This window comes from Panthera pardus, unplaced genomic scaffold, assembly GCF_024362965.1.
Source record: "Panthera pardus isolate Hobbes unplaced genomic scaffold, ASM2436296v1 HiC_scaffold_22, whole genome shotgun sequence".
In the NCBI taxonomy this organism is placed as follows: Eukaryota; Metazoa; Chordata; class Mammalia; order Carnivora; family Felidae; genus Panthera; species Panthera pardus.
In genome coordinates this window covers 72,550,195-72,575,645 of record NW_026526788.1, presented here as the reverse complement: position 1 = coordinate 72,575,645, position 25,451 = coordinate 72,550,195, and the positions used below count along the sequence as shown (strand labels likewise).

General features: G+C 48.4%; 1 protein-coding gene across 1 annotated transcript; it reads right to left on the bottom strand.

Annotated features, from left to right (window-relative positions):
- Nucleotides 1–1,786: 1,786 nt before the first annotated feature.
- On the bottom strand, nucleotides 1,787–25,025 carry LOC109272948 (pancreatic lipase-related protein 2-like). The gene is made up of 13 exons (XM_019459556.2): nucleotides 24,801–25,025; nucleotides 24,471–24,519; nucleotides 21,898–22,052; nucleotides 20,207–20,332; nucleotides 17,372–17,506; nucleotides 16,536–16,647; nucleotides 14,954–15,073; nucleotides 13,642–13,761; nucleotides 10,819–10,937; nucleotides 8,779–8,908; nucleotides 6,217–6,328; nucleotides 4,922–5,089; nucleotides 1,787–1,903 (listed from the first exon to the last, which is right to left on the bottom strand). The coding sequence occupies exons 2-13, from the start codon at nucleotides 24,517–24,519 to the stop codon at nucleotides 1,840–1,842; spliced, it is 1,410 nt and encodes a 469-aa protein (XP_019315101.2). The 5' UTR covers nucleotides 24,801–25,025; the 3' UTR covers nucleotides 1,787–1,839.
- Nucleotides 25,026–25,451: the final 426 nt, after the last annotated feature.

Below are 25,451 nucleotides of genomic sequence, written 5' to 3'. Positions count from 1 at the left end.
CCACGCATGCACATGTTCTCTCTCTCTCCCTCTCTCTCCCTCAAAATAAATTAACTTAAAAAAATAAATAAGGGGAGGCCTTGTGGGAGGCCATGTGTGGGCAGAAGGCCAGGCTGGAAGGGCCGCACTCCACAAAGGCCCCCAGTGCTGTGCCTGGGGCGACATTGAGTCCCCCAAGATCTAGGCACAGGCTCTGCCTGCTCAATGGGCAGCCCCTTGGATTACGGCACCTGCAGAACCTTCCGTGTAGGAGCTGCGTCCCGGCTGGCTGAGTGCCAGCCCTGTGAGGAGACGCCCAGGCCCTTCAGCTGACTTACCCTTTCCTCCCAGGGAGAAGGATAACTTGGGGGAAATATTTGCATTTCACAGAATATTCCAATTTTCTTCATTTTAAAGTGCTCTTTAAAGTAAAAATGACACGGGGTCGCCTGGGTGGCTCCGTCAGTCAAGCGTCTGCCTTCGGCTCAGGTCAAGATCCTGTGGTCCATGAGTTCAAGCCCCACATCAGGCTCTGGGCTGACAGCTCAGAGCCTGGAGCCTGCTTCAGATTCTGTGTCTTCCTCTCTCTGCCCCTCCCCGACTTGCGTGCACGCTCTCTCTCTCTTTCTCTCTCAAAAATAAATAAACATTAAAAAAATTAAAAGTAAAAATGATATGAAAAAGATGCCTAGAATTGGCAAACACCTTGGACAGTTTACAGAGAAAGAAACGCAAAGGGCCATTCAACAGGAACCAGATGTTCACCCTGGTTCATAATAAAACAAACACCAATTGCAATTTAAGGAAAAGCACCTCAACCTACCGAATTCAGAAAAGGTTGGACGATTCACCATGTTGGTAAGGGTGCGAAGCGCCCTCCCGTTAGAAGGAACCGAATGAAATGACCAATATTTGACCTTCTTGGCCCAGAAGGTTGGCAATTGCATATGGTTCAGCCGAAATCCTGACCAAAAGAAAGTCATCCTAAATATTTGCTGGACAGATTTTTGTAATGTAAAACAACCAGAGAGGATAGTGATTGCATGAATATCCATCCTGGGAAATTTTTGGAAAACACTCCTATGTCCATTAGCAGAGACAATCACACCACATGCACCCCTCAGTGGAATCTAGGAAGCTGTAAGAATGAAGAGGTTCTTTCTGCATCATTAGAGAATAATATCTAATTTATTGATAATGCAAAAAGCAAAGTTAAAATGGTGTCTATTGTATCCAACCAGTTGTTTGAAACACAAAGGGTGGGGGTGGGGCTGGGGCTGCCTATGTGAGGGGAGGCACACGTGGGTACATGTAGAATATTTCTGGAAAAAGACTGTGCTTGTCTCTGGGAAGGGGAACCAGAGACTTGGAGGGTGAGGGTGGACAGAGACATAGCTTGTGTAAGAATACTCTTCTAGGTGTTTTGCATTTTGTACCATGTTACATATTAATTTATTAAGCCCCTTTCCCACCAGACCACAGGCAGGCTTTAATCTAGATAATAATTGCCCTGAGTTACTCCTGCTATAGGCCGCTCCTGCCTGGGGTCTGCTTCCTACCCTGGGATGTTAAAAGCTGGGTGGGCACCACGTGGGAACAATGATGACCTCATCAAATGGGACAGAAATTCATTGTCGAAACAAAGGAAATACATTAGAACAGGCCACACAAAGTGCCCTGAAAGACAGAGATGGTGGCAGAGGGGGGCCGGGGGGGACTTTTCAGGCGTTCCCTCCCGTCCCACAAATCATTTCTGAAATATGACCCCGGAATACGGCGGGTGTCAAATGAACACCTCAACACCAAACCGAGGGCGTTAAAGAATTTATTTCCGCAAAGATATAAGAGAGTACCACGTTATTAACAAGCGTAAAGAGACTGTAAAACGTCTTCTGACACTGTGTCGTTGCTACAAAAATTATACCTGCGGAGGAAAACATTTTCAGCATGAGGGTCATTTGCTGGTGGAAACGTGACCCCAGATGAGTAAACAGCAGCTAGCCAGCCCCCTGAAATTCAGATCCCTTGACTGGAAGGGTCTGCTCTACCAAGGTGAGTTCAGGGGATTCTTTCTAAGCAAAACCACTCAGAGAACATCCTCCACCCCTCTGGCTTCTTAATGAGCTGAGAGTGAATCAGCTGCATCAGACCCAGGATTTTTTTTTTTCTTTTTTTGTCGAAACCAAGAGAGTCTCTGATGGGCCTGGCAATGCATTCCCAGGGGCACCCTAGCCTTCCCAGAGAAGACTTTCCCTGTAGAGTCAAGATCATGGACGTTCTTCATATGCGGCTTCTGGGAATATAAAATGTGGCAGCCTCTCCAGAAAAAGGGTCTGGTAGTTTCTCTAAAAGTTAAACCTAAAGTTATCACATGACCTAGCAATTCCGCTCCTATATACCCAAGAGAAATGAAAGCGTGTGTCCACATGAAAACTTGTATACAAGCAGCATTATTCATAATAGCCCCAAGGTGGAAATAACCCAAATGTCCATCAACTGATTAATGGATAAAGAAAATGTGGTGATATAATATTATTTAGAAATAAAAAGGAATGAAGTACAGACACATGTGACAACATAGATGGGTCTTGAAAACATGATGCTGAGTGAAAAAAGCCAGTCACAAAGGACTACGTATTATATGATTCCATTTCTACGAAATGTCCAGAGCAGGAAAATCAATAGAGAAAGAAAGGAGACTGGTGGCTGCCTAGGGCTAGGCAAAGGGACAGGGAGATTAGCGGGTGACGGCTAATGGGTATGGGGTTTCCTTTTGGGGTAATGAAATATTCTAAAATTGATCACATGATGATTGTACAACTCTGTGAATATGTCAAAAAAGTCATTAAAGGGGTGCCTGGGTGGCTCCATCGGTGAAGCGTCCGACTTTGGCTCAGGTCATGATCTCACAGTTCGTGAGTTCAAACCCCCCGTCTGGCTCTGTGCTGACAGCTCAGAGCCCGGAGCCTGCTTCACATTCTGTGTCTCCCTCTCTGCCCCTTCCCTGCTCATGCTCTGTCTCTCTCTGTCTCAAAAATAAACATTAAAAAAATTTTTTTAAAAAGTCTTTAAATTATATACTTCTCAAGGGTGAATTGTACGGTATGGGAATGATATCTCAATAAAGATATTAAAAAAAATGATCGTGAAGGGTTGTCACTCCTGAGGGGTGAAGCCTGATCAGGTTGGGGCAGCCACGCAGCCATGAGATGCAGGGCACTCCCTGGGTCCTCTCGCCCTTGAGGTGTCCCTGGCTAACGTAGAATGGTTGACCACACCAGCCTTCCCTCGGCTCACCTTCAGAATGTAGCTCTTCGACAAGGGATCCCTTGTGTGAGGTGGTGACTTCGGTACTTGCAATATACAGAGTGTGGGCTGTAGCGTACCTGACAACAGTAACTCCGCCCACCCCCCACCTCACCACGGTGAAATCCAGGCAGTTCCACCATGCATTGTAACACCTGGCCTGACAGATCCTCAGTGCCACGTCTGGCTGTGTGAGCCGGACGGGACCCGCTGTCAAAAGACCTGGGTCTAAGTCTGTGCTGTGCTTGATGGTCTTGCCCTGCTCTGGAGCATAGAAAACACTGGCACAGCCACGGTGACATCTGGTCCTTCCAACAACACGTGGAGGAATCTAGAATACTAAGGTTTTTACGGCTAGCACAGTTAAGTGGTGCAGCTGAGTAAGGTCTTGGTGTGTGTTTTTGGAAACATTTTGTGGTCCGGTATTCTTCCCTCCAGCTTCCCTATATGGTCTCAAACGAGTTCTGTGAATCTCTGTATCTACTCTCCTCATCTCCAAATGAGAGCAGTTGAGAGGTGGTATCTAAGCTTCCTTCAGACTCTAACATCCTACTATTTTATGATGCTCTTCTTTGAAGATGGCTTTCTTTCATTCTGTATTTAAATGTTTTTTAGGGGCGCCTGGGTGGCTCAGTCGGTAGAGCATCCGACTTTGGCTCGAGTCATGATCTCACGGTTTGTGAGTTTGAGCCCCGTGTCGGGCTCTGTGCTGACAGCTCAGAGCCTGGAGCCTGTTCAGATTCTCTGTCTCTGTCTTGCTCTGTCTCTCTCTCGGTCTCTCTCTCTCTCTCAAAAATAAATAAACGTGAAAAATTTTTAAAAATATTTTTAAGTTTATTTATTTTGAGAGTGAGCATGAGTGGGGGAGGGGCAGAGAGAGAGGGAGAGAGAGAATCTAAATTAGGCTCTGTGTGGACTGTCCGTGTGGAGCCCAATGCATGGATGGATTGTGAGATCATGACCCGAGCTGAAATCAAGAGTACATTGCTTAAGCGACTGAGCTACTCAGGCGCCCCTTTCGATATTTTAAACACAGTTAGGTCCTCTCCCAGCACCCCATACCAAATAAGATTCTGTTCCCTTGAATAAGGAGAGATTGCTACTGTGATCTAGATCCTAACCCACTCCCTATCCTTTTCATGCCACAGTCTCCAAGCAAACCAATTCACGTTGTGAACAGCACCCCAACTGGAATTAACTTAGTGATTTCTTACAAGTTCTGCCCAGGCGTTTTTCTCATTGTTTGAGATAAAACAGTTTCATATTGGCCTGTTTCTCAAATCTATGCCTTATAACTAACTGATGCCTTGCTCTTGCCAAGTTGAATTTGGCCTGAGGAAAATGAGATTTGATTTTTCAAAGTGAATCAGATGGATAGATGGGGGAGTTGAGATGAATAGTTGGGTAGATAATGGATGGATGGCTGGATGCCTGGTCAGAAGGATAAAGAAACAGATGACTAGATAGATGGCCATTGGATAAATGGATGGGTGAATGGTTAAGCAGATGGACAGAAAGGGATGAACAGATAGGTAGATGGTTATTTAGATGGGTAGGTGGGTCACTGGATGGACGGATGGATAGATTGACAAGTAAATATAGATAATACAACGTATGTGGAATAAGAGATACGCACTCAGTCCCATTTTCACCGCTTTGCACCGTGATTTGCGAAGCCCCCAGCTTGGGCCGGAACAGATTGATCACATGGTTGTTCCAGAGGAACTTAACCTTCTGGATTTTTCCAACATTGATGTCCACGTCAATGTCACGCATGTGACTTGCATGTGGTTGGAGGGATCCTCTGAAAGCACAGACATAAAATGTTGTATCAGCTGGATAGACGAATACATAGGATGATGGCAATCTATCATTTCTCCAAACGATGGCTGCTATTGTTGGTTTTCTGCAAATACCTTGAATGACTTCGTGTACATCCAGCGGCTGCTAAAACACAACTGTATTTGTGACGAACACATCTTCAAAAAATACAGGACCAGGGGCGCCTGGGTGGCGCAGTCGGTTAAGCGTCCGACTTCAGCCAGGTCACGATCTCGCGGTCCGTGAGTTCGAGCCCCGCGTCAGGCTCTGGGCTGATGGCTCGGAGCCTGGAGCCTGCTTCCAATTCTGTGTCTCCCTCTCTCTCTGCCCCTCCCCCGTTCATGCTCTGTCTCTCTCTGTCCCAAAAATAAATAAAAAACGTTGAAAAAAAAAAATTAAAAAAAAAAATACAGGACCAGAGATTTGTACCGTCTTAATTTGTCCTTAGGGGAAATCAAGTATTTGGGGAAGCATATTTACCCTATGATTACACTACAGGACTAACTAATCCGATGTCATATGTTTAAAGATGTATGTGGTTCCACAGAGGTCTTCTGTTAGGATTTCGTATGGAGCAGAGAAAGGTGTCGAAGAACTTTCACTTAACATGAAAAGTGTTATGCAAAAGTTAGTACAAAAACCAGAACGTGATTTTGTAGCACAGTTACGCATTCATACAACACCTCGTTACCAAGCACCTCCTATGCCCAGCAGAAGCTAGGTGCTGAGGTTACCATAGCAACAAGAAGCTTGATATGTATGTATGTGTGGGGGGTGGAGAGGGTATGTGTTGGGAGGAGTCGCCACATAAAAGGGCCTTTGAAGAATTTGATATCCGTTAAACCTAAGTCAGAAAGCAATGACTGACATTGCAAAAGCAGTTGGCACATATCTCCTTTTAAAGAGTGAATTCCCTCTCTCTGGGCCTCACTTTTCTCATCTGTAAAATGGGATGATTGGATTAGATGCTAATATTTTCCCCCAGCAACGACACTCCAAGATTCACTGGTTCTGTATAATAGATGGCCAGATTTACAAAGTTGATACCCAATATCTTAGGAATAGTCTTTTATGAAAAGTAGTACCACTTCACTCTACTGTCGAACTTACTTGAAAATTTCATATTGTTTTGAGTTCCCGTTACTTCCATACAAAGCAATCCTGAAGTACCCGCTTGTTTTCCGTTTTCCAGCCAGTGTGACCGACACCCTATGTCTCCAACCTGTCCAAAGACATACAATCAGTTCAATGAATTCATCTTGTTGGGAAAAAAAATCACCCCATGGAAGCCTTCTTGCTCCAAGCTCTGAATCTCCCCCACGATGCGAGGTAAGGGGGGAAGGTGACAGTGGTTTCTTTCATTGAAGTTGGAGTCCCAGACACTCAGATTCTAGGTGGAGGTGAGCGATGCAGGGGGAAGAAAATACTATTGTTCAGCACAATCTCCTGCCAATACAGCAAGGCACACGCCCTGATGGATGAGAGACAGCCTCTTACTGCACGTGTGTGCCCGAAGTTCACATCATTACACAGAAAGGCCATCCGGACAGGGAGATGTTTGCACCATTGGGATAAACCACCGGCTCCTCTCCTCTCGTTATTCACTATTTTCACATGCAATGAACTATTTTAATTTTTTGAAAATTTTACAAAAATCCCCAAATCTTCATCAGGACCCCATCTACCTGCCCTCCATCTCAAGTTTGTCCTTGAGGTAACCATTTTGATGTCTATACTTAATCAAGTCCAGGGGTTCTCAATCAGGGGTGATTTTGCACCTCTGGGGACGTTTGGCAATGTCTGGAGACACTGTGAGTTGTCACACCAGGAGAGGGGGCTGCTGATGGCATCTAGCGGCCAAGGATCTGCTAAATATCTTGTAATGCATTACAGCCCCCACCCCCACACCGACAAATGATCCAGCCCAAAATGTCAGTACTGCTGAGGTAGAGAAACCCTAATCCGGAGCTTTCCCTGAGCATTCATACATACAGGGGTAAGTTTACAAAAGAATATCTAGGCTTGTTTCCCCTTCCACAAATAGGATGCACAGTTATTCTCTGTTGTCCCCACCTGTCTCCACCCCCAGACAGATTTACCACCCTCTTCTGTCCTGCTCTGTGTTCTGGAAGGCCACCGCCACCAGGGATCTCTGCTACTGGCTTTCTATTGAGTTCAGCCAAGAAGAGACTTGTTCAGGAGATCAGGAAGCAGGAGGAAAGGGTGGAACCATCTCTCATGCTCACCTGCGGTCTCCTACTGTATACCAGAGGTCCGGTGGTAACTCCCTGTCTCTGTGATAGCCCGATTCCAGGACCCCACAGCCACCAGATTCTGGGCGCCTCAGCACCCCTTGTTTGTTCCTTTAACCCCGCCCACACCTCTCAGAGTGGATCCTTCAAACAAGTCTCTTCATCTGAACCACTTCGATGAGTTCTCTCTCCTGTCAGGACCCTGGCTGATTCATGCTGTATTGCATTTGTTGTATTGATACGTGTCGTTTGCCACTCGCATTTTTCACTTACTATGCTTTAGAGGATCTCTCTCTTCGGTACATAGAGCTCTCTCCTTGCTTTTATTTATTTATTTATTTATTTATTTTAAATGTTTATTTTTAATTCATTTTGAGAGAGAGAGAGAGAGAGAGAGAGAGCATGGGCAGGGGAAGAGCAGAAAGAAAGAGAGAAGAATCTCAAGCGGGCTCTATGCGGTCAGCGCAGAGAACCCAACTTGGGGTTCCATCTCATGAACCATGAGACCATGACCTGAGTGGATATCAAGAGTTGGATGCTCAACCGACTGATCTACTCAGGCGCCCCTCTTTTTGCTTTTCATGGTTAAATATAGTACTTGGTTGTTTACCAGTTGGTGGGCATCTAGGTTTCTCATCACTAAACTTTTAGCATTAAATACAATGCCGCAGTGAACATCTCTGAGCACACCTTCTTATGCAAGCGTTTTCCTGAGGTACGCCTGAGAAGGAGAATGACTGGGTTGAAGGAGTATGCACATGAGACTTTATAGATACTGCCAAGCTGTTATCTTTCCTAAGTTTGGTGAGGATTACATGAGATGCTACATGTGGAAAGTGTTTTGTAAAGTGCTGTATAATTATTTTTTAATTTATAACTCCCTTGGAAAGCAACTGCTATTCAGCCCCCCTGTGTTATTACTTATAACAAATGAATCTTGATGATTTCACCATCTTGTACTTTCTTTTTGGTGAGAAGCTGGGCAAAATAACAACACAAACACAGCGTGTGTGTGTGTGTGTGTGTGTGTGTGTGTGTGTGCATACATGTGTGTGTGCATATGCATGCATGATTGTGTAGGGTACTCTTATGACAGATCATCACTGGCGTGACCTCTTGACTTACAGTGATTTTGCCCCACACGATCATCTTCTGTTAATTGATTCATGCTTTTTGCCACCTGGGTGGGTGAGCACATGACCAGCCTGTGCCAATCATTGTACTCCATTCCATTGATCAGAATTATTGGCTATGGGGGTAAACATGAGGAGAGACAATGCCATTCTACTGTCCTTCTGTTACAGCTAAGCTGGCTGGAGTTGAGTTTCTGGCCGTTGCTAGCAGGGGTCCTGACTAATTAGGCCGCTCCACCTTTCCAAATTATTTGCAAGAGTTTTAAAAGAGTAAAATGGACACTTACGCGTAAAGTTACCACTGTCTCCTGTGTTCAGGAAAAAGGTCTGTCCCACAGCTCTGGTTTTCCCCTGAAATCGGTCAGCATAGTGCCCCATTTGGGGGCATCCTTCAGGTGGACAAGGGAAACAGTTACCCTAGTGAAAAAACATAATTTGTTTGTTCGTGCTGGGCTTTGACTCACTCACTCACTCACTCTAGCAAGCAAGTAACCCATCTTCCAATCCATCCTTGTATTTATCTGCATGCATACATCCATCCCCCATCCATCCTCTCACCTACCCATCCAACCATCCATCTACCCATTCATTTCCCCTCCATCCTCTCATCTACCCACCCATTCACCTATCCATCCGCCCATTCTTCCACTCCTCCACCAACACGCATGCATCCATCCACTCATACATCCATGCATCCATCCTCTGAGTCACGCACAGAACTGGGTGACGCCCTGCTGTGCACCCAAAGAAGTACCCAGAAAACCCGGAGTAGAGTTGGGAAGACAAGTCATATCCATGAAGCAATAATGTTAAAATATGGACGGGAACGGCAAGACATCTTCCAGGAGGAGTAAATGGGACAAATAAGTTATTCAAAAGAGCAGAGGAAGAGAAGATCTGTGACCATCTTCCTTCGAATGCGCGTTACATAACTGATCCCCGTTTGGCGTTCCCCACATGGTAGCTCATCAGTTGGGCCTGGAGGAGGTGGTTTGCTCTGTTCAGATCAGACTAACGTTTTCTGCGACAGTGTCGCCGGTCCTTGTTCTTTGCCCTCGCCACAACCATCGTCCATGGTGTGCAGAGCTATCCCGCACTTTGGGAAGCATTAAGACAAGGGCTGGGGGGGCTGGATACTATCACCCATGCCCTGACAAGAACCAGCACAACCAGAGCTGCATAGTAGATCCTCACACAGTCCTTCTGACGTTAGTTCAACCCAAGACGGTTAATTTTTCAAAATTAACTTTGGCAGGAACTAATGTGAGTGTAAATATATTTTTACATTTACTTTGGAGAAAAAAGCATTTTGAAACGTCAAACTTTTGCAGCCGCAGAATACTAACTGATTCAGGGACGCAGCGCACGCCTTCACGCCGGCTTGCTGTTGCAGAATTAATATCACCTCACAGAGCACTTGGGGACACGGTACCTCTATAATGGGGAAATCTGGCAGATTTTTTTTTTTTTAAACCTTAAACAAGTAATCAAACTGTCCGTCCTCAAATAACGAGACGAAGTGCCACTAAATAAATGCCAGGGCCCCCGCTTGTGACACACTGAGGAGTCGAGAGCACTCAGTGAATCACGAAGAGATAACCAGATGAGTCGAGATTGTGGGATATTCTGCCGAACACTCAGCCTGGAATCTTCATGACGGTCAGTGTCTTGAAAGGCCAGAGAAAGATGTAGAGCTTTTCTGGATTAAAGGAGACTCAAAAATAAATAAATAAATGCAATGGAAGAAAAAGAAGGGAAGAAAGGAAGGGAAGGAGAGGGGCAGGGAGGAGAAGAAAGTGAGGGAGGCAGGGAAGGGGGGAGAATGAAAGAAAGAAAAAGACAGCTCTGGAGGACATGATTTGGATATTTGGAACTCAAATATGGACCATATTTTAGAAAATATTAGTGTATCAATTTAATAATTTCTTGAATGTTGTTCTGTAGGAGAATGATCTTGTTCTCCGGAGATGGATGTTGAAGTATTTCTGAGCAGAGTCCTAATGTCTTGAATTTGCTCTTACGTAATTTAGACAAAAAACTATACGTATACATACATAGAAAGAGTTAACAATCGGTGCATGTAGGTGATGGGTGTACAGGTATGCATGTACTCTTCTTTTGACTTCTGTGTAGATTGGGAATTTTCCAGAATGAAAAGCTGGGATCTAGGGAAGACCCAGCAGGCAGGTCCCCTCCTGCCCACCCTGTCCCCGGGAGAGGAAGATTCTGTGAGGTTCAGCATTCCATTAGTCACGAGGTTACAGTTCCGCTCTGTTCCAAGACACAGGGACAAAACCTGTCCTCCCCCAGCCCCGGGGGTGACCTACCTCCTGAAAGTCATTGTAGGAGGCACATGGGTAGCCCAGGAAGCCGTCGGGGCTGGTGATGCTGCTTGAGTAATACTTATAGCTTCTTAGGTGATTGCACGCCACAAAGTCTCGGGTTCCTGAGGAAGCAAAGGCCATGGGAGCCCACAGGAGACATTTCACTTTTGAAGCCTGAACTGTTCTGACTGAGCAGAAACCCCTCCTTCCACATTTCACAGATGGGTGTCAGGGCGCCCTGACTTTGTGAAGTTTTTATCACTGACTTTGCCATACTTAGGGGCAAGTAGGAAATCTGGGGACTTGTTTAGGAATGGTGGTTGGCCAGAGTGGCTTTCCTCTCCTCACCCCTGTGTCCATTTGCCAAGAAGGTCCTACTCAAGGGCCAGCAAGTGTTGGGGAGTGACAGGTGCTAATGAGCACATTTGTCAAATCTTCTGGGGGCCCGGGCAGGGAACATAAAGAAATGATGAGGGCTGGGGGTCCTGCAGGGGGCAGTGAGAAATGTATATGCAGAGATAGAGACAGAGACAGAGACAGAGAGAATAGCAACGGTCTTTAAAGGGATCTTACACAGCCCGGCCAGTTGTATGGTAAAGGCCCAGACTACTTGTTCCAATCTTTCATGAGAAGCCAGCATCTTGACTTTTACATGGAAACCTTTCCATGCTTAAATGATAGCAGTATATTCCCAGTTTTAAAATAGTCACTGTGGGGGCGCCTGGGTGGCTTAGTGGTGGGTTAAGCGTCCGACTTCAGCTCAGGTCATGATCTCATAGTCGGGGAGTTCGAGCCCTGCGTTGGGCCCTGGGCTGACAGCTCAGGGCCTGGAGCCTGCTTCGGATTCTGTGTCTCCCTCTCTCTCTGCCCCTCCCCTGCTCGCACTCTGTCTCTCTCAAAAATAGACAAACATTAACAAAAATTTTAAATAGTCACTGTGAGTACCAATCACATACTGCTGTGGGTTGCATTCTGCCCGCTGGCCAGGCCGCAACTTTTGAACTCTGGACACCCTGGGCAGGCCTCTCGTGTGAAGCAAGCTTATTTGTGCCTTTGGTCCCAGGTTGAGAAATTCTTTCTTACAATTCCAGGCACAAGGTAAAAGCAGTGGACAGTAAGATTGTTGGGGCCTCTGGCCACTCATACCTATTTTATTTTACTTTATTTTACTTTATTAGAGAGAGAACAAGCAGTAGAGGGAGAGAGAGAGAGAGAGAGAGAGAGAGAGAGAGAGAGAGAGAGAATATTTTAAGCAGGCCCAACGTGGGGCTCACTCTCATGACCCTAAGATCATGACCTGAGCTGAAATCAAGAGTCAGATGCTTAACTGGTGCCCCTCACTGCATTTTATTTATCATCTTTTTCTTTCAACCAAAATCTTCTTGTTTGGAAAATCGTTTTTTCACTTCTCCAGCTCTCGGTACAAAACTTTTGATGAACAGAGACACCAGACATAGCTGGGGGTCACTTCGGTGGGGGGGTCTGGTGGGGCTTCCCCCACCGCTCCTGGAGAAAGGCACATCTCCCCTTTGTGTCTGGGAAGCAGTGACGGGGTTAGCCCCCCAATAGCTCTGGGCTCTCCATGCCCAGGAACTTTCTGCAGAAGCTGGTTCAGTGTGGCCCACACCAACACTCATTACCAGACAACGGAACCTGTTTCAGACTTCATTGTTTCTTTCACCCCAAACTGTTGCCCCGGGATCCCATCAGAGGGGAACAAGCAGACTTAACCGTTCCTCCGCCCTGCGCCTGGGGGACTCAGGGTTCCATACAATAGACACACGCTCCAGTGTTCCTGGCCTTATTCACTCGAAATTGCCTCTTTCGTTAAGCCTGGGCTCCTATTATGTGTGGCCTGCTGGTCACTTCTGGGAGGGGGCAGCCCGTACTGTGACTCTCCGGGAGGCTGTCCCTGGAGTTGGCCGGTGCAGAGCCGAGAGGGAGTGAAAGCACCGTTTACTGTCAGTGGATGCTGGCTGTGGCTTCAGCAATCAGGTCGAGGATTATAAAAACGCCACCGAAGGTCACTGAGCTCAGCAGAACCGACAGCGCTGGGTGCTTGCTTTCGGCTACATCCTGGTGGGTCTGGGATGCCCCTGACACAGTCCCTGGCGTCCTGGCGCCAGGAACTCCCAGCTCAGACAAACAGATACTAAAATGAAATGACCACAGACTCAGAGCCTCCACTCTCAGGAGGCCAGTAAAGCCTGGTCTCAGGGGTGGGTGACAGGAATAGCCAAAGGCCAGAACAAGGGCAGCTAACACAGATGATGCCTTAGGCCACCTAATGTTAAGGGTCCTGAGCCTGTCCTCTCAGATGAATGGAAACCCACGCAAGGCTCTTCCCCCAGGCCCTGGGCCTCACGCTACAAGCACCTGCTGCCCGAACCCTCAGAGCACGCCCCTGCTTTGTCTTCCTCCTAGCTCTTTTCTGGGCCTAGAACCTGACCACAGCACATGGCAAGGAAGCCTAAGCCCTTCAGACCTTTGCGTACACCCAGCATTCTTCGAGGAACAGGCATGGAGGCCAGAGCCCGAGCTGGGTATTAGGCAGCATGCGGGTCCCTCCAAGTCTCAGCATCCTGACAAGGGGGAGATGGTCCAGGACGGGGCAGGAGGTCCGGGCTTTGCAGCCAGAAATTGGGCTTAAATCCAGGGTGGTCTTGGGTAAGCTTTATAACTTTACTGACTCAGTTTACTTGTCTGTAAAATGGGGCTAATCAGAGTAAAGACCTCATGACATGGTTGTGGAAATGCCCGGCCCAGACCACGCACCGTTTCTCCCCACCAGGAACAGCTGCTGTCTTGCTTTCCTCACTCACGTACCTTCCCATAGTCCGTTTATGTCAACGATGGTTGAAAGGGCATTTTTCTGACATCCAGGCATTTGCTTTCCTCCATTTGGATAGAAATCCAGATGGCCCACCTTTTGGCTCATTCCAAAACCTGAAATGTTGGAAGCAGAGGTGACCAGGGAGGTAAGTGGCCCCAACGTTAGGCTGTGGACACAGACAGTGTTCAATTCCTTCCAACTGCAGCCAGAACCTTCTTGGAAAATTCTCTCCCGGGTGTAGCCATCCTGTCTGTGGCTCTCCAGAAAGTGCTCAGAGATGGGCACTTGGTAAGACAAGAAGGGAGGAGAGCACATGGGAAGAGAGATGAGAGGGAAGCTAGGCTCTGGGTGAGCGTGCTCACGTGTGTGTGTGTGTGTGTGTGTGTGTCTGTCTGTCTGTCTTGGGGAGACCCTGAACAATACTGACATGCCCTGACATGTACCAGCAGATACATATCAAGACTGGTGCATTTTTATTACTATATTCATTTAAGACTTTTGACTTCTATGTTATATTGTTCTATTGAGACCACATGACATTATATTGCCATCTTGAGAGCCCAGCCCAATGGCTAGGAGTTTTGGTTTTTGAAGCACGCAGACCTGCGATCACAGCCTGATTGTACTTCTAGACTCCGTAAGGTTGGGCAATTACCTGGCAATGTCGAACTTCAGTTTCCTCAGCAACGAAATTGTAAATAGTAATACTCACTTTTTAGGTTGTTATGATTAATGAGCTAATGTGTATAAAATGTTCAATGCAGTATATGGTACGCAGTAAGCGATATAGTTATCCTTGAAAACATACTTCTATTGGCACGTTTCCTAAGTGGTTATATACGAAAGTAATGAAAAAAGAACAAGGACTTGTGAAGGATTAGATAAAAGGATATATTTAATCTCTAACAAAACACACTGCAACCAAAGCTTTGACAAAAGAAGTGAAAAAAAAAAAAACAACAACAACAACCTTTGCATGTTGCAGGTACAGGTCAAACGTCAATAGGAAATACATCTGTCACTCTGGATAGTGGCAGATCGGAAAGGACACAAGGTATGAAGGCTAAGTGATAGCCTTCTAGGCTGCAGAAGTATCTTTTGTTTGACCTGGGGTGGCAAGCTGAATCTACTGGCAATATACTGGCTGTTTATTCATGGCTGGCACCCATTTCGACAGCTCGTGCCCGAGACATTCCTACAGTTAACCATTTTGAATGCCACCCCTGCGGTATGTGTATGCGGGGGCGCCTGGACTTACTCTCATCAGGGATGGTTGGTCACCAAGAGGTTCAATGAGGAACTCACCTAGGAAAGGGATCATGGGAGCAGAATCCGTGTGAATCACATCCACAAACATGGCATCCGATGGGTCCAGCCGAACCTCCTCAGGCGTGCCCTGGAAGCATGGTTCTGCTGGATCCAGTCCTGAAATGGGGGAGGTGGGCAGTGAGGCCACACTCTAGGACACACCAAGATCTAAATCCTGTACCCACAAAATCCATGGGGATTCCTGGGCAGAGTCCCAGACCTCAGTAGCCATGATGTGGGCAATTGGGTCTGTAGCTCTTGGTCTGCTTAGGAGAGAGAAGTTGAGACAGAAAGGCTAACAGTGGGGTCACTGACCGTCAAAGAACATCCAGAAGTCTCTGGTGCCCGGCTCCAAGCAGGATCTAGGTGGCCCCCTTGTTCCCTCATCGCCTTTACCCTTTTTACCCTCACTTGTTACTGTTTGGTCCCTGCTTTCCAAAACTGCAAGCTCCTGGCCTTGCCCACCTCCACCCAGGCCCGGGTCCCCCAGCCCCACACTGTCTAGTCCTCTGTGGCTGCCTACACTAGCCCCAGCCTACTGCTCACCCTCCCCCCGCCCCATTCTCCCCTGAAAAATCTGTTCTCTCCAAGACGGGGGTCAAATACCACCTCCGCTCTGAAAACTTAGCCCCTCGTTTCTCAGCACATACCATCCACATTGTGCAGGATTATTTTGTGTTCTTTAATTCTGCTCTGAATTTTACTTGCCTACTGAATCGTCTGCCTCTCGGACCAGACTGTGGGTTTCCTGAAGTGGGCTGTGCCCAGTTCATCTTTGAAGAGAGGCAGGGTGGAAGCTGCTGGGCACTCAGGACTCAGTGACCCGTCTTTAGCCCTGGTTCTGCTCAAGGGCAAATACCTGTCCTCTCTGACCTTCAGTTTCCTCATCTGGAAAGCAGGAATCACAACAACCTCTCTTACAGGGTTATTGTGAAAACCCCTTGAAATGATGTAAGAGAAAGGACTTTGCAAACTGAAAAATTCTACAGAAACACAAACTATATAATCCCCTTATTTCTTATCCGATGCCAGCAGCGTCCTGAGCAAAGGAGCCATTCGTTAAATGTTGAATGCAACTGTTTGCCAAAGTCACACACTGATTTGCTCGCACAAAATAAATAGCCGGCTGCGTCTGTCTTGTGTGCATTACTTTTGCTAAATGATTCATTCATTCATTCATTCATTCAGTATTTACTGAGCACCTCCAACATGGCAAGTTTCAGATAGCCCCTTTCATTTTTTGCCCGTGCATGGCACGGCATACATACTTGTGGAACTGCTGAATCAACATTTAAAAAATCACTTATTATTATTATATTACTCTAGCAATACTAACCTTGAAGTCATGGGTTCAATATGCTAATTCCTTTTTCTTTTTAAAAAATATAAGTGTATTTTTATTTACAATCGGGTGTTTTCTAATACACGTGAAAACATGGTCAGTTCTTTTTTGATTCAAGTCGGGGCTCCACCGACAGTCCGTTCGGGTTCGGCCAGTCGGGGCGCGCGGGGCCGTGCGTGAACGCGCTCTGGTCTCGCCCCCGCCGCCCGCACCCCGTCGGGGCCGCGCGCTGCGCACCTGTGATCCTGCCCACGCAGCCGCCGAGCCTCCTGCCCGCTTCGGCCGCCGCGTGCGCGCCCAGGCTGTGGCCGATCAGGTGCACGTCCTCGGGGCCGTAGCCCAGCTCGGTCTGCGGACGGATGCCGAGTCACGTCCCGCCGGCGGGTGGGGATGCGCGCCGGCGCCCGGCACCGGGACCGGGGGGTGGGGCAGGACCCGGGCTGGAAACTCCGGAGGAGCCACCCCCGCGCGACTCGGGCCCCAGCGGTGCAACAGTGCTGACCAGCGGCCACCGCGTTAACTGCAGGCGGGGTCCCGATGCAGGCGGGGACCTGAGGTGCGGGGGGGGGGGGGGGGGGGGGGGGGCGGGGGCTGCTCCCACCCAGGCCCCACCGCTGGGCACCCTCCCCTGGTCCCCTGCAGGAGATCGGCCTGTCTGGGAGAGCGTGGCTGGTGGGCCTGGCTCTGGGATTCTCCGGAATACACATTCCAAGAGGCTGTAAGAGGCCTTCCCTCCTGGGGTGATTTTGAAGACACATCTAAGCTGAGAGTCGCTGAGCGACCCAGTGTGCGCTGGGAATTCCCAGAACAGCCTGCGTGAAATAAACAGGCTTTATTTCCGAAGGGGAAACTGAGGCTCAGAGAGGTTAGTTTGCCTCGGGCCCCATAAGTAGGAGTCTTCAGGACAATCCAGGAGAGAGGAAAGCTGTAGCTTCACCTTAGAAAACGCCCTTTTTGGGCTTCCAGGCCTGCCCCCGGCCCAGGGTCCTTAGGCTGCCTCTTAGGTCAAGGCGGTGCTAGCCTGTCCCCTCTCTGCCCGCCACCCACGGGATGTGGCCCAGGCAGGGTTTTACCGACAGCCGTTGTATTAAGAAAGCTATCTCTGCTCCCACAACCCGAATGTTGTGCACCGCTTGGGTATATTGTGTCTTTGCCCCACGTCTCCAGTCCACGCAGATGCAGTTCACCTTCTCCACTTGAAACATTTTCTGGGGAAGACAAGTAAGAAGGAGAAACCAGTTTATTAACAGCCACCAGTCGTACACTCCAGAGATAGGAATTCACACCCGTCAAGTACCTACTTGTGCCAGAGCCTTAATATTCCTGACACTTGTCTTTTCACCACATCGCTATCAAATGGGTATACTTATCCCCACTTTAACAGATGTGGAAACTGAGGCCTGGAATGGATTAAATGACTTATAAGGTCTCATAGATACTTAGTGACACAGCCAGATCAAAAAGATCACTTACTAGATCAGGGATTAGTGAACTATTACCCCAGGGCCAAATTCACCTGCTTTTATAAATAAAGTTTTATTGGAACACAGCCACATACTTTGTTTACTTATTGTTTATCTCTGCTTCTGAGCTAAAAGAGGTGAGTTGAAACCATACGACCCAAATTGAACACAAATGCAAAAGTAATTGCTCCCTAGTTCTCCACAGGAAGTTTGTGGACCCCTACACCAGAGAGTTGAAGCCATGGGTGTGATGCTTGTATGTTCCCAACAATGCTTTGATGGGAGGTCTAAGGTACTGAAGGACAAGTTTAATAAGAAAATTTAGACTGAGGTAGGATACAGCTCTCTCGGATATATGCATCTTTTATATCATGTGCTATGACCATAGTCTATTTGCCCAAGCACGGATACTGGTCCCTTGAGGGGGGAAAATAAATGTCAGAAAGGGCCACTCCATATACTTTGTTCATTTTGGGGTGCCCTGGACTGGAACTTGGTTTGAGGTGGGGAGGAGTTGGCTGGAGACTGGGGCATCATGGTGGATTGCTGTCATAGACTCTACGTCTAATGTTCTCTTTTGTCTTAGCAAAAGAGCGGACACAGGATTAAAAAGAGAGAAGGCTAATGGCCGGGAAAAAGACAAGAGCCACGAATAAGGGTCCTTGCCTCATATTTATTCAGATCAGAAGGCTTACAAACGTGATGGGCCTGCACAACGAGACAAAGAAACTGTGAACATTAATTTGAGGATGTGAGGGGGAAAAGGGGATTTTGAAGATATACAGTGTTTGGGGTTTGGGTCAATATAAAACAAATTGCAGGTGCCGGGCAAATGGGTAGATGGTTGTTAACAGCAGACAGGAGGCACCCTGCCTGTTTAATCTTTGCCAGCCTAGGGGATGAGACAGACAGGGGGAATAACCTCAGGGTTAACAAGACACCTTCTCTTTTGTTAACCATCTCCGCTCTGGGCTGCTTTGCCTGAAGCGCAGTCATCCAAAGTCCAGTTCACCAATTTACCTGCCCTGGCCCTATTCTCCTCTGAAAGCGGCTTTCTGCTGTAGTACTAAACTTGGGGTGCTTTCACCCCGAATATCTAATCTTGTCATTCCTATGTATCGGGCACCTTTGCGCCGATTCTATTTCAGGCCTTTGCCTCTCTCTATTTTTGGGGGTTCAGCACCCCCTCCCTATATGGGGGTGCCTTTGCACCTCCCTATTCTTGGTACCTTTGCATCTCCCTATTCTTGGCACCTTTGTGCCTCACTATTCTTGGCACCTTTGTGCCTCCCTTTTCTTGGAGTGCCAATCTGGTTACCCAAAATCGGGTGCGAGCATTTTATGACTTTGTGTTTCTTTGTGCCTTGTTAACCCATTGGTGTAGACCCTGGGGATTCCTAAGCTGATCCCCCACAGATTGCGTCTACCTGACTCTTCCATCTCCAGGTCTACACAATTTCCTTCTGGGACTCCAGGGGCATGTGTGAACCACCCCAATTCCAAGAGAAGAAGAGAGCCCTTGGACAGAAGCTGGTGAAGTTGGTCTCAGTGTAGACTAAGCCCCAGAGAACCATGGCCCTGGGCACCTTCTGCGGGCTAAATCTCTAGATACACAGGATTTTGGTGTTTTAAGGACAGGAGATCTGGTTTTGCTTTTCCAAGTCTGGATTCAACTTTGGGCAAGTATTGAACTTCTTTGTGCCTTAATTTGCTCATCTACAAAATGGGAACAATAACTATATCTTCCTCACAGTGTTGCTGGGAGGATTAAATGGGACAAGCGCTGTGAAATGATTATACCTGCACAGTGTCAGGCTCATAGTAAATGCTCGGGAAATGGATGTTATGAATAATAATTCATTATTAATATTCATGATAACTTTAGAGCTGTGCTGTCTAGTATTATAGCCACTAGCCACATGTGGCTATTTAAAATCCATTAAAATCCCCCCAAAATTTATTGAAATCCAATGACTTTAACATTCAGCTCTGTGGTCCTACTAGCCACATTTCAAATGCTCCATAAGCACAGGTAGCTAGTGGCTCTTGATTTGGATATTTCCATCAGCGCAGAATGTTCTATTGAATAGCAAAGCTCTAGAAGGTAAAGTTAAGTGGTTTTATGTCACACAGGGATTTTCTATAAACCATCAAAGACAAATGTCAGGTAATTTGCTGTAGTCTCCACCTCTGGTACTTTCTGATTAGACTGTGGCTCTTTTCAGCCTCAAGAGGAGCTGGTTGTCTAGAAGTTGTTGAGTTGGGAGAACTTGGCAATGGATGTCCTGAGAACCCAGATTTTCCTTGGTGGTTTTAGAAAGGACAATTCTCTCCCTGAGTATTTCCTTTCCCAGTCTCAGGGATGTTGGAGCTGCAGTGTTTGAACCTAGCTGCTGGGTGCTCATCTCCTTACGGAGTGGCCAGGTGAGGAGGGTGGGCACCTACCTTGCACATGTCCAGCAGCCAGCTCTCTTCCCCCTTGTCTATGAAGCCATGGATGATGAAGCGTGTCTTGCGTTCCAGTTGGAAGTTTGAAGCCTTGACAGTGTCTAGATCAGTGGCAGTGATCAGCTGGTTTAATTACAAAAGAGGAGTTTGAATGTTGGTCTAACCCACAGAGCTGTTAGAGTCAGTTCCAATAAGACTGAGGTCATGGGTTCCACTCCCATGAGATTGGGTCAGGCTAGAACAGGCCTTCCTGACCGGGGTTGGAGTACAGAATTCAGAAAGTCCAAGTTCATGGACTTTCTGTTTTCATTAACCCCTAATTGACATCTAGCATTTCTGTTCATTATGAAGTCAGGCAACAAACTGTAGTAGTATTAACGTACTCTGTCACCAGTAGAAGTCACAGATATTTTCATGTCACATTTACAATCGTTACAGGTACCTTAAAACAATTTATCCTCATTGCTATTTTTTTTTACTTTTTATTTATTATTTATTCACCTTTGAGAGCCAGAGTGCAAGTAGGGGAGGAGCGGAGAGAGAGGGGGACACAGAATCTAAAGCAGGCTCCAGGCTCTGAGCTGTCAGAGCCTGATGTGGGGCTCGAACCCACAAACTGTGAGATCGTGACCAGAGCCAAAGTCAGACACTTGATTGAGCCACCCAGGCACCCCTGGACTCATTACTATTTTAAATTACAGTAGTTATTAGATGAGCTGCTAGATCTTGTTATTTAGTGAGATAATAAAGCAGCACATGTTTATCGAGCATGTTCTGGTAACTGTTTTTCAATAGAGTTGGTGTCTTTTGTAATCCAATGCATTTCACTTTATGCATTTAAAACCATCATCCTGAGAAGGGGCCCTTAGGCTTCCCCGGATACGTAAGAGATCTCTGGCCTGGAAAAGATGAAAAACTCGTGGGCCAGAAATGCCAGGCTTAAAGGGGGAGATTCAGCTCAAATGGAGCCTTCGGGGGGCATCTCAAGGTCCTGAGACTTAAGAACAGATTTCCGCTGAGTCCCCTAGACTCCCACAGTGGGTGACCTCAGGGACCTATAGATAGACACCTGGCTCTTTAAACTCTGCCAGGGACTGGGGCTGTCAGCTGCTTGGATTGTCAGCAGGTTCTTCCTGATCACTGGTAATCACCTGAAAGAAGCCTGTCCTGCTTCCACCTGGCAGGCCTCCTGGGAACTAACAGGTGCTCTGAGGGTCCCCACCTTTTGTCCTTTGTGGTTAAGTATCCCTTTTTCCCCATCGGTCTTCCAGCTCCTCAGGAAAGATTTATACTTGCCTACTTGTACCCCATTGAGGGGCCTCTCTGCCTCCACTGCCTGGTGCAGGAGGAAGACAGACTCTCCCACGGGTACACCAGGCCTGGGCTTCTCTACAAATGCCGTTCATTCCCTCCCAGGGACAAGCTGCTGATGCCAGGAAGCCCCTCAAGCCCTATGCACAAATGTTTGTGAATATGTTAGTTTCCAGACTGGGTGTCCGTAGATGTCATTAGATATGCATAGGGGGTTATGATCCTGAGAGCTGAGATGGCTCTAGGTCAAACATTGGTGCGGAAACATCATCCGGAAAATTCCGAGGTGGTGCATTTTTCCTTAGACCTCCATGTGAAGGCTCCACTGTGGGCGCCCAAATCCACCCACCGGGCAGTGTTTCCACGCCCACTCTTACTTGGAAGTTGTTCGGATTTTCATTTGTGTACAGAAGAAAGCGGGTGTCAATGTCCTTGGGAGCCCAGGGAAATAACTTTAAAGGCCTCTGAAGGATCCCCGTCCATGGTTTTCCATCAGAAAAGCAGCCAAGATGTCCATAACAGATCTCTTTTCCTGGGGCAGGAAGAGCAGTGAACAGTAGCAATGTCATCTCAGCTACACAAGAGGACTCTTCAGGGAGAACCCAGGCCTGGTTATGGCCAGTGTTGGTCTTTATCTTTGCCAGTCATTGTTGCCCAAACTTTTGTGGTGATGAGAATCACCGGGGAACCGGGAGTGACTACGTGTGTCACATATACACAATCCCAGGCCCCTCCCTCAGAAATTCTGATTTAGAGGGTCTGGGGTGGGCTGCTGGAAACAACATGTTTAATGCTATTTAACCCTTATCATTAGGCCAGTTGGGGAATCACTGAGAATTCCCGGGAACCTTCTGCCTTAAAACTACTTCTTCCAGGAAACTCCCAGATGGCCCTTGACATGCATGCATCAAGTGTCAGCTATTTCTCAAGTGTGAAGCTGTTAATGCTTCTTAATTCACCTGGACGTCTCCATTACATCCAGCACCAGCCCGTGCATACGGTAGACATTTGTGGGTACTTGTCCAATTCACATGACTTCATGCTATCCTTTTACACACACCTTTGCCCCAAATTATTCTCTGCCATTTCAGATTTTCCCTATTGTTCCTTGAAAAGGTAGCTTTTTGCATCATCGTGTACACAGTAGGGGCTTAATACATGCAACTGATGACCCAGATAACCACATCAAAATCTGAGGGTCCATTCTCCAGCCCACAACACAAACACTTCCCCAAGAAATTGTCACTGAGGGTGACCTAATGAAACCCAGAGGACTGCAGTGGGTGTCCCTCTTGGGTGCCAGAGACCACACTAGCACTTTACCAGTATTATCCCATTTAAGACTCAAGACAGCTCCGTGAGTTAAGGAATTTGTATTATTACATCCGTTTTACAGATGAGGAAACCAGAGCACAGAGAGACAGAGTAAGCTGCCCAAGGTCACAGCCGGTGGTGGAGCCAGGGTTTGAACCTGCGAAGTTTAATTGGGAATAAAGCTAGGTGCTGAGGAGACAGAGACAGATCAGGTTCAAACCCTGCCCTGAGAGAGAGGAAATCTAACGGAGAAGGAGTAATTAATGATGGAGTGGAGTTCACTCTGGGAAGCCGAAACAGCCCTGGAGGAAGGGTGGCAGGAGACTAACGCTGGCTTGGCCGCAGGTGGTAAATGCACGAGTGTGGGGGCCAGGTTAGGACATTGGGGCTGTTAGGGGGAGGGTGGGGAAGTGCTGGGGGGCACTGAGCTGGTGAGTGGCTTGGGGGCTCCGCTTCATGAAGGTGTTTGGCGGGGACTAGTGTAGGCGGCTCTGAGGAGGGAGAGCCTGAGGGAGGGGTGGAAATTAAGGCAAAGGTGGGAAGATGGGAGTAGGAGGTCGTGTCTGAGCCTGGTTTGGGACAAGTGAGTTTGAGGCATGGTGGGAGGCCCTGGAACTCAGGAGGGTGGGGAACCAGAGGCTGGGCAAAGGGGAAGCTCCAAGGCCAAGAACAAAGGGGGGTGCCTGGGAGTGACTTTGGGGGGATGCCCAAGTCTGGGGCAGGAGGAGGCAGCAGATCAGCAAAGGAGATCAGAGGAGCAGCCCCACCGACCCCAGACTCTGTTGTCGGGAGCCCGGTCTCACTCCAAGGCCAGGATGGGAGGGAAGTCCCAGAGTGGGGGGCTGGGGGCAAGGGGAGGAGTCTGGATGCGGAAGAAAACCTCAGCAGGGATGCCAGGAGACAGCTCTTGCGGGAAGCATGCTCCAGCTGGGCTTGGGGGGGCCACGCCAGGCAGTGAGGGGTTCTGCCTGATGGGAGGAAGTGACGCAGAGAGGGAGGCCCCGAGTGCACCTGTGAGGCACACCTGTGAGGAGGTGGGGGTGATGGGCAGTAAGCAGGCTGGAGGTCCCCGGGGCTCTGGTGGCCAGGGAGGTTGTTTCTGTTTTAGGAGGCATAGATCCTGGAATCCGTATCTGAATCTGGACAGAGGCCACAGGAGAGGGGCTGATCGGAGCTGGGGCGACAGAGACCCAGTAAGGGGAGAACGTGGGGGCCCCGGGCAAGAAGACGGGCTCATCGGGGTAGGGCTGCCAGCACAGAAGCTCTCAGGGGGACACATCCATGTAGCTTTAGTTTGCAGACATGCACTTGTCCACTCGAGGAACCGAGGGTGTGAGAGGCCAGCCGATATCGTCTCACCCTCCCCTCCTCCCTCTGCCGCACACCTCTCAGCCACTGGAGCCTTTGCAGGGAACAGGACCAAGCGGCCTGACTGCCCGGGGTCATCTGTGTCAGGCACGTGGCCACAGAGTCAACACTCCCCGAATGATGGCCATGTTGCTTGTCTTGCAATAATGATAATGCTATTATTTACAGCGATGGTAACAATGATGGCAATGTCTCCAGCAGCCTCACCCCAGAGACCAACCCAGGCACAGTCGCTTTCTCCCCAAAGGGACGGTGACAGCATCCTCACCTCTGACTGTGGCCAGCAGGAGAAGTCCGATGGTCCAAGAAGGCAGCATCTAGGTAGACAAAAACATAGACACGCAGAGACACCCCTGCGCCCAGGGATGAGGCTGGCAGTCCCAGAGCCCGGACAGGGGAGGAAGCCTGGGGCACAGCCGGGGCCCATGACTCTCACTCTGAGGCTGACGCCTCCCCGCACCCAGGGCGTTGGGCAGCAATGCTCTAAGTCCGCGTCTCAGGGTGTTCCCACCGCAGCGGCTGTCCCCCATTCTGGGCCATGTCCCTCTGGCAGCCCCAGCCCCCCGAACCCCCTGCCCACACAGGGGCCGTGACTTACTATGCGGCAACCAGAGCTTCCTCTTACAGCCCAACAGGTCGGCCGGTGGCTTTTATACCCAGGTTGTATCCTTTGGACTCCTTAGAGGAGAGAATGGGGGAGGCGAGATAGTGCTCTGCACATGCGTGCTTGGAACTCAGGTTATCGTAAACACATACCGCCGCCCTGCCCAGAGCGCAGGCCTGTTTATAAAGTGGGATTCAAGGAGGGAGGCACCCGGGTGGCTCAGTCAGTTAAGTGTCCGACTTCAGCTCCAGTCACGATCTCATGATCTGTGAGTTCGAGCCCCGCATCAGGCTCTCTGCTGTCAGCCTGGAGCCCACGTCAGATCCTCTGTTCTCCTGGCTCTCTCTGCCCTTTCTAAGCTGTGCGTGCTCTCTCTCTCTCTCTCTCTCTCTCTCTCTCTCTCTCTCAAAAAGAAAACATTAAAAAAAAATAATGACGTGGGATTTGAGGAAAGGAAGACCAGAACTGGGGACAGGAAAGGACTCTGTGATCTCACTTGACAGATTCCGTTGCCAACACCCGTGTTCCCAAGCCACAGAGAAACACCAGGCTTGGAACCGCAAACCCCAAGCCCATCTTGTGGCTCTGAAGTTCTTGCAGAACGGTGTGGATGGGCGGACTGAACCCTTGCTGCTCAGTGGAAAT